This window comes from Capricornis sumatraensis, chromosome 20, assembly GCF_032405125.1.
Source record: "Capricornis sumatraensis isolate serow.1 chromosome 20, serow.2, whole genome shotgun sequence".
Taxonomy (NCBI): domain Eukaryota; kingdom Metazoa; phylum Chordata; class Mammalia; order Artiodactyla; family Bovidae; genus Capricornis; species Capricornis sumatraensis.
Window position 1 is genome coordinate 65,691,278 of NC_091088.1, and position 14,103 is coordinate 65,705,380.

Here is a 14,103-nt window from a genome sequence, read left to right on the forward strand (position 1 = left end):
TCATTGGAAAAGACCTTGAGGCTGGGAAAGACTGAAGGCAGGAGGAGAATGGAATGATAGAGGATGAGACCATTAGATGGCACCACCAACTCGATGTACATGAGTTTGAGCAAACTCCAGGAGATTGTGAAAGACAGGGAAGCCCGGCATGCTGCAGCCCATGACGTTGCAATGACTGAGCGGCTAAACAACAACACATCACTGATAGGGCATAGACCGGGAATTTGTGGAGTGTGTGTCTGGTTTTTTTCCCAGGGAAACAGGGGGCCTAGTGGGGTCTTAAATCAGTGATAATGGGGAAGGGTGGCTCTTGGCAGTAAGCCTTTTCCTGGAAGTGATGTGGGAGAATTCTTTAATCTTTGCTCTTTTCCATAATTACAGGATCTGAAGTAAGCTTCAACTCTGTCACCGTAAGCTATAAGACCAAGAAAAGTCAAAGAAGATAAATACATATGTAATAGTTAAAAATGGAACCTTAGGAATATTAACCCAATAATAATAAAAACAACAAGGCCTGAAAACCTTAGTGTATGTACCTTTGAACGTCGGTGAGGGGCCTTGTGTATTCCTTTGGGCTGTAATGTGTCTGGTCCTTTCACATCTTAGAGACATCAGTACGTGTTGAAAGATGTTCCTCTGAATCAACAAGTCAGAGGTCTGAGTTGAACCAGAACCCAGAGGTTATATTGATGCCAAAATCTTGGCTCTCTGTGAAGAAATGCCAAACCGAAATATCTGAAATACAAACAAAGAGACAGAGTTATGGAGGATAAACAGTGGCTTTATATATGTGTGAGGCTAAAAGGGAACACTTTAGGCCCCCTCCCTGGTGAGTAAGGAGATGTTCTATCATCCGCTAGGGATATATGCTGGAGAAGGCAATGGCACCCCACTTCAGTACTCGCCTGGAAAACCCCATGGACGGAGGAGACTGGTAGGCTGTAGTCCATGGGGTCGCAAAGAGTTGGCATGACTGAGCAGCTTCACTTTCACTTTTCACTTTCATGCCTTGGGGAAGGAAATGGCAACCCACTCCAGTGTTCTTGCCTGGAGAATCCCAGGGACAGGGGAGCCTGGTGGGCTGCTGTCTATGGGGTCGCACAGAGTCAGGCATGACTGAAGAGACTTAGCAGCAGCAGCAGCAGGGATATATGCTAAGGATCAAGGCAGTAACAGTCTTGTATTCTTGTTTCCTCTGCAAAGTTGTAAAAGGATGGGGTTGGTGACAAGATTAAGTTGTGTGCAGCGTCTTAGGTGTTCTGGTCTCCTAATCAGTGCAGTGGTTGCATGTTCGATTCCTGGGTAGGGAAGATCCCCTGGAGGAAGAAATGGCAACCTATTTTGTGTCCATTGGGTTACAGAAGAGTTGGACACAATTGTCCCGTCGTGAGCATCCTTCGTTGATTAGTAACTGTTCTGCCCTTTGGAACTCATACAAATTTATGGAGGCTGCAGGTCTGTCTTTAAGAAATGGGAACTCAAAATGCCTCTGTGCCTGGGAGCCCCACAGAACCCTGCCCTGCAGCCTCAATACTAGGAAAAATATTTTCCATTTTGCCATTTCTCTAGTGATCACAGAAAAAAAGTCTTTGCACAGTATCCTGGATATTATGTGTATGATTAGACAGTAATGAAATATCATACAGCTGTAACTAAATTATCCCCTCATCTCCTCTTTGACCAGCTGTGCTCTGGTGAAGAAATAGCCAGTGAGAATAAGCCTTTCTTCATTAATAAAGTGAAAAAGCAGTCAGTTGTTTTCTGTGCTCTGAGAAAAAAGCTGCATGTGAATTGTCCACGTTCCACATGCAGACAAAAAACTCGGATGTGGATAGATGTGGTCTTACCTTAAAATGGTTTCGCCCAGACACCTGGGGGAAAGTCTTCACGGAATTCCAAGAGTAGATGTACTGAGGATTTAGCACATATGAGGCAGTAAACACAAACTGAATGGAATTATCCAAGAAAAGCACAACATTGTTGGGAAAACAAAACTAAACACCAAAGTGAATGGCCTGGAAATTATCATACTGAGAGGGTAACACGCAGGAAGGTCAGGGGTCCCCACATGGAGGATATAGGCTGCAATGTCAACATTTGTCTTTCTGAAGATTTATTTATTCCTCAATGAATTCTCTCTTCTGTGATCTGCTGTAAGAACTGTCATATAAGACGGCCAAATTCATTACAATTGTAAGGATTCCCTCCAATATGAATTTGGGGGGGGGGGATTTTGAGGAAATATTGTTTTCTTAAAGATGTTTCCAAATTCAGTATAGTGTACAGTTTCTGACACGCAGGAATCACTTCATTATGCCCATGGTGTGAATATTTCATGGAACAAACTACACAATATTCATTACCTGTCCAAGTTTGCTTTCCATATATATCCTCTCACGTTCCACAGTTTAGATCTTTGAGTTAAAGCTCCAGTGTGCACATTACTTTTGTGTGGTTTCTCGGAAAGACATATATTCTGAAGTCTACACCCCACTCCAGTACTCTTGCCTGGAAAATCCATGGACGGAGGAGCCTGGGGGGCTGCAGTCCATGGGGTTGCTAAGAGTCAGACACGACTGAGCAACTTCACTTTCACTTTTCACTTTCATGCATTAGATAAGGAAATGGCAACGCACTCCAGTGTTCTTGCCTGGAGAATCCCAGGGACGGGGAGGCCTGGTGAGTTGTCATCTATGGGGTTGCACAGAGTCGGACACAAATGAAGCGACTTAGCAGCAGGAGCAGCAGTGTACTCTGAACCCTCCAGAAAGCCCTTGCCCGTCCATTTCCAAGACTCCTCTTCACTATGGAATCTTGTCTAACACTTCAACTCAAGGTGAAATTTTTCCCACTCCCATTGCATTTGAGCATTGCTCCAGAATGTTCCTGAATTTGGATGTTTGGTAAAATACTTCCCACAAATATTACATTTGTCTGGTTTAACTCCAGGATATATATTCTTACACACCTAAAGAGTGAGCAGTAATTATGAAAACTTCCATAAAACATAAAATAAAGTATAAAACTGCCAAAGTATAAATTATTTAGTGATTCCTGAGTTTAAGCCACTACCTAAAGGTCCTGCCATATTTGTACACTGGTAAGGTTCTCTCTAGTATGGATCATCTGATGACTAGTGCAACGTGAGCCCCAAGTAAAGGTTTTACACACTCATGTCACTTGTAAGCTTTCTCTCCAGAATGACTTCTTTACTGAATTCTGAGTTAGGATTGTTGTCTAAAAGCCCTGACACACTCATTACACTGATATAGTTTCTATCCATTGTGAATATTCTCAAGAAGCCTTTTGACCCTCAGAAAAGTCAAACTAGAGGAAACCTCACGAATGTGGTAGGTGGGGCAAAGCTTTGGTTCTGTGTTCAGACGTGACTAACCATCACGTAATTAATTCTGAATGGAAATCTTACCCACATAGGCATGTGGTGTCTTTTGGAAGGCATTCAGTATTTACAAAACGTGAGAAAATTCATACTGAGAATTCATACTGAGAATCCATACATTTGGAGCACAGTCCGTCCCTCCAATCTTAAGATTGGAGGAAATCATGTAAATATAATGTGTGTGGCCGGGGCTTCAATAACAGGTCTCACCTTCCCCATCAGCAGAGAATTCGTAATGTAGAGACACAAATGTAAGAGTGTGGCAAATCCTTCAGGTGGCATTCAGGCCTCAAGAGACATCAGGTGACGGACTGGAGAGACCATCCAAATGCAGTCAGTGTGTCCAGGCTTTTGTCAGGTGTGTTTACACCTTAGGCTTCTTGAGAATATTCAGACTGGATAGAAACTATATCAATGTAATGAGTGTGTCAGGGCTTTTAGACAACAATCCTAAGTCAGGATTCAGTAAAGGAGTCATTCTGGAGAGAAAGCTTACAAGTGACATGAGTGTGTAAAACCTTTACTTGAGGCTCACATTGCACTAGTCATCAGATGATCCATACTAGAGAGAACCTTACCAGTGTACAGAATATGGCACGACCTTTAGGTGGTGTCTTAAACTGAGGATTCACTAAGTAATTTATACTTTGGCAGTTTTATACTTATTTTAGAGGACTTCCCTGGTGGCTCAGATGGTAAATTGTCTGTCTACAATGCGAGAGACCTCGCTTCGATCCCTGGGTTGGGAAATGCCCTGGAGAAGGAAATGGCAACCCACTCCAGTACTCTTGCCTTGAAAATTCCACTTATGTGGTTTCCCTCCTGTATGACCTGCCCAACAGTCAGCTGAGGCTGAACATGCACTAGAAGCTTTACCATATTTCTTTCATTTGTATGGTTTCTGCTGCTGCTGCTGCTGCTAAGTCGCTTCAGTCATGTCCGACTCTGTGCGACCCCATACACAGCAGCCCAACAGGCTCCCCCGTCCCTGGGATTCTCCAAGCAAGAACACTGGAGTGGGTTGCCATTTCCTTCTCCAGTGTATGCTTTCTATACAGTATGAATTCTTTGATTAATTATAAGGCCTGAACTCTGACTAAAGGCTTTGCTACACTCATTACCTCTGCACTAAAATGTTTCTCATAATTGCTGTATTTGTAACATTTTTCTCTACTATGAATTATCTGATTTCTTAGATGGTCATTTCAAGCACTGCCCACAGACATCACATCTCTATGCTGTCTCTCCTGTATGAACTGCGTGATGGTGAGGCTAACTGTGCAGTAAAACTTTTGTCAGAATGGTTACATTTGTAAGGTTTCTCTCCAGTATGAATTCTCCAAGGAACTGCAAGGTTTGCATTTAAAGGCCTTACCACTGAGATCACATTTATATGGTTTCTCCCCAGTATGAATTCTCTGATGAATTCCAAGCTGTGGGTTTCCAGTAAAGCATCAGCCACACACAGCACATCTTCACAGTTTCTCTCCAGTATGAATTCTCCGATGAAATGCAAGGTTTACTGTTTGACTAAGGGCCTTGCCACATACATCATTATTTATATGGTTTCTCTCCAATATGCTTCCAATGAACTGCAAAGACCTGCAACTGAAGACTTTGCCACATAAATTACCTTTCTACACTTTTCCTCCTGTATGAACTGCCTGATGGCAATTTAACGATGACTGTGCACTAAAATGTTTGTCCTAATTGTTATACTTGTAAGGTTTCTCTCCACTATGAATTCTGTGATGAATTACAAGGATTGAATTTCGGCTAACGGCCTGTCCATATACATCACATTTACATGGTTTCTCTCCAGTATGAACTCTCTGATGAACTACAAGCCGTGAATTTAGACTAAATGCCTTGTCACATAGAACACATTTATATGGATTTTCTCCAGTATGAAATCTCCAATGAATTACAAGTATTGACTTTCGAGTATAGCCACATACATCACATTTATATGGTATGAATTCTCCTGTGAATTAAAAATATTGACTTTTGAGTATAGCCACGGCCACATTCTTCAGATGTATATGGTTTCTCTCCAGTATGAAGGGTCTGATGAACTGTATGCCTTGCTTTTCGACTAAAGGCCTTTCCACACACATCACATTTATATGGTTTCTCTCCAGTATGATTTCTCTGATGAATTATAAGGGTCAATTTATCATTAAACGCCTTACAACATATGTTACATTTATATGCTTTTCTTCCTGTATGGATTCTTTGATGTCTAGTGAGTTCTGAGTCCTGAAGAAAACTTATGTTACAGTCATTTGTGCTTCCTGATCTGGTACCAGTTCTGAGAGATGTATAACAGCACTCTCTTGTTTATGAGAATTGTCTTTACAGACACTACAAGTTCTCTGAGGTGGTAAACCTGAGGTGCTACTGTTGATATCAGAAACTCAAAAGATGCAAATGCTAGTTGAGACAATGGTTGCTGCCTTTAGAAAGGGAAATGAAGGATGCTTTACATGTGGAGATAAAAACCATTTAAAAAGGGACTGCCCTAAGAAGGCTAATAGAAAACTTTGAAGAATCTGCCCTCTCTGCCTTAGAGGAATGCACTGGGCCAAAGACTGTAAATCTAAATTTGATATTGATGAAAAATCTATTCCAGGAAACTCCAAACAGGGGACCCCCCCAACCAGGTCCCCTACAACAAAAACCGGGGCAAATTCTATCTTTTCCCTCAAACCCTCAACATCCGGCAGTGCTGCCATCAACATACCAGCCCTAAATGATTTTTCGCTTTACCCTCAAGCAGTCTCTTCTAGAGTACCTACTGGACTTTTTGGACCCCTGCCCCCACAAACCTGCGGTCTCTTGCTTGGCCAATCTAGTTTGACTTCTAAAGGAATTACTGTTCAACCCTGGAGTAATTGATTCAGATTATAAAGGAGAGATTCAAATTATGATGTCATCTCAGATTCTATGGCAATTCAAAAAGGAAAACAAAATTTCTCAATTACTTCTTTTGCCTTACATTTCTATTAACTCCTCTAATAATGTATGGACAAGCAGATTCGGCAGTACAGAACAAAACCAATCCTTATGGACATCATTGGTATCTCTATGTGCCCAACGAAATATAAATATCAAAATTAATGGTACAAGATTTTCTGGTCTCCTCGACACTGGATCTGATATTACTATTATTTCCAAACACTTATGGCCCAAATAAAATCCTGGCCTATACAAAAGGTCTCTTGACAAATTGTGGGAATTTTTCAAACTAAGGTACAAGAAGTCTATCAAAGTGTTCAGATACACCCATGTGAGGGACCAGAAGGCCAGCCTGCAACATTAAGAGCTTATATGATAGATGCACCCCTTAATCTAATAGGAAGGGACTTACTTATGCAATGGCAAACTCAGATATACATTCCACATTTTTCCTAGGGGCCACTGCTCATTTAACAAACAAAACAATTATTAAAATAACTTGGAAGAATGACAAGCCTAGCTGGACAAAGCAATGACCTCTTACAAAAGAAAAATTACAGGCTGCTAAAGAACTTATAGACACACAATTTGAATTGAAACATATTGAGGCATCTTGCTCTCCTTGGAACTTTCCTATTTTTGTTATAAAAAAGAAATTTAACAAATGGTGCCTTTTAACAGACCTTAGAAAAGTTAATGCATCTATGAAACCTATGGGTGCATTACAACCAGGAATTCCATCACCTATTGCTGCTGCTGCTAAGTCGCTTCAGTCGTGTCTGACTCTGTGCGACCCCATAGACGGCAGCCCATCATCCCTGGGATTCTCCAGGCAAGAACACTGGAGTGGGTTGCCATTTCCTTCTCCAATGCATGAAAGTGAAAAGTGAAAGTGAAGTCGCTCAGTTGTGTCCCACTCTTAGCGACCCCATGGACTGCAGCCTACCAGGCTCCTCCGTCCATGGGATTTTCGAGGCAAGAGTGCTGGAGTGGGGTGCCATTGCCTTCTCCCATCGCCTACTACTATTCCTCAAAATTGGCATATTATTATTATTATTGATTTACAAATTGCTTTTTAAATATACCTTTACACCCTTTAGACCAAAAGAGATTCACTTTGTCTCTCCCTTTTCCTAATCACACTGGGCCTCATAAACGATTTCAGTAGAATATGTTACCTCAAGGTATGCTTAGCAGTCCTACTATTTGTCAAAATTTTGTAGTCAAGGCTTTACATCCAATGTGACAGCATTTCTTTCATGCATATATCGTGAATATATTGTAACTACAAAAAGGAGAAATGATATTTTTGACACTGAATGGCCAGGATATTCTTTAGACTCTAGAGAATACTGATTAAAATAAACTCTTTTGAAATTGCAAAACCGGTCTTCTTACACATGCAGTTAGGAAAAGGTTAACTTGTTAAAATACTTTTTTGGAGCTCCAGTTCTGCCTGGGAAACAAAAACAGGCCTGAAAAAAACCCTAAACTTAACTCTTATCATGTCCTTGGGATACACAGACCACTCTATCTAGGACTCCAGCCGTAAACAAACTGGTGAAACTCAAAAATAATAATAATACGACACAAAGATATTTTAAATTTCAAGCAGAAAACTATGCCTATCTATCTAAAATTATCTATGTCTCAATATATGTCTTTGTTTTTGGATAATATGAAGTTAATGACCTCTATTTAATTCAACTTCACGTGAACTGAAAAATATACAATATTAAAAATAGTTTATTTAAATATAAATAAAATTTAAATATAATTGCTTGCTAATCTAATTAAGACACGTCTTAAGTCATCAACATTGTATGATACTTTTATTATGCCTAGGTTTGAGGTAAACTAAATTTGTCAGCAAAAATGTAACTTTATATATATATAAATAAATATATAATGACATAATATAATAAATATATTCACCAATCTATAAAATGCTAACATACAATACACTTCATAACTGCTAAAGAAAAATAAAATATATGCTTTTAATAAAAAGATATGAGAGATGGCAAATAAAATGATAAATATAAAAATATAAAAAGGTTTATGATAAATAAAAAAGAATTTTATGACAAATAGATATAACTCATTGCCCTGAACTTTCTTCCTCTTCCTTCTTATATGTCTGAATCAATACAAATTCTTTTATAGGGGCCACACCTCTCTGGAACGAAACTACACGACATGTTATAAACCACCTATTACCTTACTTTCCAATAACACCTAATTCGATAAAGACAGACAATGGCCCTGCCTATATTTCTAAACAATTCAAACAATTTTTAAATTCATTCTCTCTTAAACAGATTACAAACATTCCTTATAATCCACAAACACAAGACATAATTAAACTAACACATTATACACTAAAACTACAAATACAAAATTAAATAAGGGGATCTACACAGGAACACTTTTATCTTCCTTATCCAGAGCAGACTTTACTAGATTCTAATGCAATATATTCTTTAAGCCTATAACTATTTTTTTGTTGTTGTTATTTTATTTATTTATTTGGCTGCTCTGGGTCTTAGTTGTAGCATGTGGGATCTAGCTCCCTGACCAGGGATCGAACCTGGGCCCCCTGCACTGGGAGCTCAGAGTCTTAGCCACTGGACCACCAGGGAAGTCCCTAGCCTATAACTATTGTTAATATAGCTTAATTTCTATTTCCAGTCTGTAAGATTCTTAAAACAAAATAAGATCAACTTCAATGCCTGTTTCACAATACAAAACAAAAACAAAATAAAAAAGACACCATTTGGGAAATAAGTTATTTGTTCTTAAGAGTATCAAAAATGCAAACTATTCACCTTCTTTTCAGGTCTGTCTTGAAACTATAATCATCTTCCTTAACACACTGAACAGAGAGATTCAACAGCTGCCAGGCTACGTTTCTTTTCTAGGAAAAGGTCAGGTATTTGGATGTGAGCAGCGTTTCATTTATCAAGTTGTTCTCCATCCGCTTTTCAATAATTTCACTTAGGAAAAAATGTTTGACTGTTTGCTCCTAATCCTTTGCCGCAAATAACACAAACCACTTAAAACAGTCAGATCCCATTTCTTTTTATATCAGAAAAAAATGTATGTACGGAATGAGGAAGAAATCAACCCATTAATTCAAAACCACAGTCAAATACCAGTCCCCAAACAGATCTCTAGATCATTTTTTTTAGACTGAAATATTTCCTAGGAATGTTTTCATCATTATCGCTTTCCTTTCTTTCTATAGCTATTGTCAATATAACTTTATTTGTTTTAAATTTTTTAAACTTACCTCAAGGAGATATCTTGACAAGAGCAGAAAAACATTTCAAGGAATTGAAGGACTCTTTTCTTCCTCTGCCCAGTTGGTACCAGGACGGGTTGAATAAACAATGGAAATCTGGGGAATTAATCTTACAGGGAAAAGGGTATGCTTGTATTTCACCAGATGGATCCAACAAACTCAAACGGCTTCCTCTTCGGAAGATCCGACCCAAGGGGTCCCCCAGCCTTTGAGATAGAGACTAAAGAACAAAAGTGCCAGGAGGAAGAAATTCCAATACAGGCCATGGCGGCTCTAAAGATCTCCAGAAAACACCACCCTCGGCGGCATCAACCTTTTTATCTCCCCTCTTGGGGACAAATAAAAACCCTTATTAATAAAGCTGAAAATCTGATTTCTCAACAGAGAATACCTTGGAGTTCTGAAAACCTTCTTATTGCTATGCTTGCTCTGCTTGCTTGCCCCTCCCCAGCTCAAGCTGAACCAATTACTCACACTTAACGGGCTTTCATACCCAACCCCGCTTTACTTCAGGTCATAGAATGGACGGAGAGAGGACCAATCGTATTAACTAATAACTCCATACATATGCCTTCTCCATGGAGAATTAAAGGGAGAAGGCAATGGCACCCCACTCCAGTACTCTGGCCTGGAAAATCCCATGGACGGAGGAGCCTGGTAGGCTGCAGTCCATGGGGTCGCTAACAGTGGGACACGACTGAGCGACTTCACTTTCACTTTTCACTTTCATGCATTGGAGAAGGAAACGGCAACCCACTCCAGTGTTCTTGCCTGGAGAATCCCAGGGACGGGGGAGCCTGGTGGGCTGCTGTCTATGGGGTCACACAGAGTCGGACACGACTGAAGCGACTTAGCAGTAGCAGTAGCAGCACACCCTGAAGAAGAAGGGAAACTAATGTCTCTCTAGGTTATGAAGTCCTTCCTTTGTGTATGGGCCCAGCAGAATTATGCATAAACGTTAATTGACAAACTTCGGCTTTCGTCCTGCCTCCAAAAGAAGGCTTTCGGACACTGCTTCAATGATATTTACTGCCCTTTCTTTGCCTGTGAACCATGTTTATACTACTGAAACTTACGGAAAGAATTAGGGAAAAAACAAAGAACACTATGCAAAGGGTTAACTAATAAGAACTTAAAATATATTCCTGTTCATTGGGACAAATGTCAGGCCAAATAAGGAAAATTAATATTTGCGGCTTATCATACAATTGACGATTGGGTATCCCATGGTATGTGGTTATCTAACTGCTCAGATGATGTTAAGAGCACTGTGTCTAATTATGCTGCACAAGTATAGCCAGGACAGTTACTAATACTACAATGGAGCGTTACCATGACAGAGGACTTCTTGGATGGCTTGACTCTCTTGGCGGGCTTGGAATGACCCACTCTCTTCCTCCAATAGTCCTTGATAAACAGATTGGGCCTGAACAATGCGACATCTAGAAACTTGCTGCAAGCACCAAGGAACTTGGGACTTGGACCAGACATTTTACAGGGACCAGTTGTAGCCATAGCAATTATTTCTTTTGCTATAATCAATCATAGTTTCTACAAGCCTGTGTTCCCCTTCCTTTTGTTGTAGCTATAGGAACTTACAATTCAATAAGAACTTAACTTCTCTAACTTGTATAAATTGTAAATTATATACCTGTCTTAACTCCTCTATTTCCTCCAGAGATTCCCTACTTCTTTCTCCGTCTCCCTTTCTCTTCCCCTCTGCTCTCCTGCTCTGCTTGTCCTCCTCTCTACCTCTTCCCTGACTCCCATTTGGCCTCTCGCTGCCACCTGTTCCCTGCAAAATGCTTCTAACCCAACCTCCTTGATGATCCTAAATCTTCATGAATTTCTGCCTTTTTCCTCCTCTCTGCCCTCCCTTTCCCCCAACTCTCTGGCACCCCCAAGTGGCTATGCTTCCTTTCACCTTGCTTGCTTTCTCAGCTCCTCCAATTACTGGATGTGAGTGAGTCGCTCAGTCCTGATGACTCTTGCGAACCCATGGCTGTAGTCCGTGGCATTCTCCAGGTCAGAATACTGGAGTGGGTAGCTGTTCCCTTCTCCAGGGGATCTTCCCAACCCAGGGATCGAACCCAGGTCTCCCGCATTGCCAGCGGGTTCTTTACTAGCTGAGCCACGAGGGAAGCCCGATCACTAGGAGTCCCCTTTCTCTCCCAGCAAGGATATTGTTCTGTAAGCCAAGGTTCCAACTCTCATATCCCCTTTGCGGGCTCTCTGTGTGAATGGCTCTCCACTGTCGTCCTCTTTGGGCCCCTGATACACACGCCTCTACTTGAAGGCTATGGTGATAGACAGGGAGGCCTGGCGTGCCGCGATTCATGAGGTCGCAGAGTCAGACACGACTGAGCGACTGAACTGAACTTGAAGGCTATATATAGAAGGGGTCGGCAGAGGATCAGATGGTTAGACAGCATCCCTGGACTCAATGAAGATGAATTTGAGCAGACTCTGAGATACAGGGGTCGCCCAGACTCGGACTGAACACCTTCCTGTTTTGCTCACCTTTAACTCTCCGGAGATCCTGCTTTTTTCTAAACTTCTGTCCTTGCCTACCCGCAACCTTCAAGACTTCCTCTTTCATGTTGCTCTCTCTTCGCAGGTTCCTCACTAATCCTCTTCATTGTCATCGGTTCTTCCTCAGGCTTTTTTCAGTTTTCTGTTTCTCTCGAAATCGACGTCTTTGCCTCTCATGACAGTCCCCTCCCCACCCTCCACACCCCCCCTCCATTTATGGGAATGGCAGCTGAATAAGAAGGCCTCCTCCTGCAAGAGCCAAATTCCAGCTGGTGGAAATTGGGATGGAAGAACCAGGGGGGTCAAGTGGCTGGCCCAGGTCACCCACCTCGACACAGGGTCATTATGAAGACAAGGCGCCAGGAGATATGGGCGCTGGGAGGGAGTGGGTCTCTGGAGCAGGGCGCACTCCCCAGAAGCCTAGGACTTGGGAGAGGACGTGGCCTCCAGGGGCCGAGACGGAGAGGCTGAGGACCGCGGAGCATAAATACCCACCTCGTAGAAGAGAATTTTATGCGCTGCAGGAAGTGCAGAGGGGACAGTAAATGGTTTTAAGACGGAAGGAGGTGCAAAACGCAGCGTTTCCGAGCTCCAAAAGCAGGAACCAGCTTCAGTGCAGACTTTAAACCAAAAGGGAGGCGCCCCTTCGCGGCTTACGGAGGCGTCTGAATTTGCTGGGGTTGGTGGGGCGGGCGCGGGGATTTAGAGTCAGCAGAGACCCTCAGACCCGGGGTACCGAAGGAAGCCGAGTGAGAGTGGCATGTGTGACTAAGAAAGAGAGAAACTCACGCTGCGCTGCTGAGACAGCTGCACCGCCGGCTCTCCGCTTCCGGATGTAGGAAGCTGCGCGGGCCGGCAGGGAAACGGCGGGGCGGCCTCGGGAAGCGGGCTAAAGGGAGACAAGCTGTCAGGGTGCGGATCAAGGAAGGAAGCTCAGTCTGCAATGCACCATGGGAAGGGGAGGCCGGCGGGGCCTCGGGACGCGGCAGGCAGGGCAGAACAATTCAATAGTGTAATCTCTGAGAAAGCTGACTGCACGAGATTAAAAGACCTCTGCTTCCTGGAAGGGAAGTTAAAAAGCAAGGCATAACATTGACAACTGCCGGGGTCCAGCCCCCACAGGATCCAGGGCAACCTGAAGGAAAAACGGCGTTGACGGATGATTTAGAAAGAGATAAGGAAAGAATATTGTAGACAAGAAAATAGAGGAAAGAAAGAGGCTGATATTCCTTGGTTTACATAGAAAGCCAATAAAACTTCGAGACAAGAAGTTTGCCCTGCTCACGGAGGCCACAGGTGCCTTCCAGTCTCCCGAGGGAGTGAAGACGCAGACCATCTTCCCGTTCAGGTCTTAGAAACCCCAGCAGATAAGTGAACGCAGGGAGCCTCTATGCTCCAAGCGATCAGCCTGAAAAAGAGGGAGGGAGGGAGAGAGGGAAAATGATTGATAGGAGGAGACCAAGCTGCTTCAGTAAAGGAGGCCCATTGTTTTTATTTTCAAAAGGGTCTTTTATACCTTTACTTGTACATAGAGGGAAACGAAAGATGCAAAGTCATAGAGAGTCAGCCCAAACATTACATCTGTTTTGTCTTTATCGAAACCAGGATTTTTTTCTGCAAATCTTTCCCATAGACAATGTTGTGTACATTATCTTCTGGTCTTGGAGGCCTGTGAACATTTTATGACCCTCTGGATAAAGGCTGTTCAACCAGAAAACTTATTTTCCCTCAAAGTGTTTTTTCTTATATTTCTAATCTATGTCAGCCTCAGAAAGTATTAAACAAGTTACATTTCTCACGGAGCAAAGGTACAGTGAGTTACAAGAAAGAACCAATTAGCTCAAAAGTCTGATGTGGTTAATTTCAAGGCTACACTTGTTTTTCTTACTTTCCAGCTATGTTAACTAAT

General features: G+C 42.1%; 1 protein-coding gene across 1 annotated transcript in view; it reads right to left on the reverse strand.

The window, feature by feature from the left end:
* Positions 1–681: 681 nt before the first annotated feature.
* The window catches only part of LOC138096918 (zinc finger protein 665-like), a 39,783-nt gene continuing 26,361 nt past the window's right edge, over positions 682–14,103 (reverse strand). The window contains exons 5-7 of the mRNA XM_068993156.1: positions 12,984–13,083; positions 1,848–1,910; positions 682–735 (exon numbers count right to left, since the gene is read on the reverse strand). Coding sequence (XP_068849257.1) covers positions 682–735; positions 1,848–1,910; positions 12,984–13,083 — 217 coding nt within the window. The remainder of the gene's footprint in view (positions 736–1,847; positions 1,911–12,983; positions 13,084–14,103) is intronic.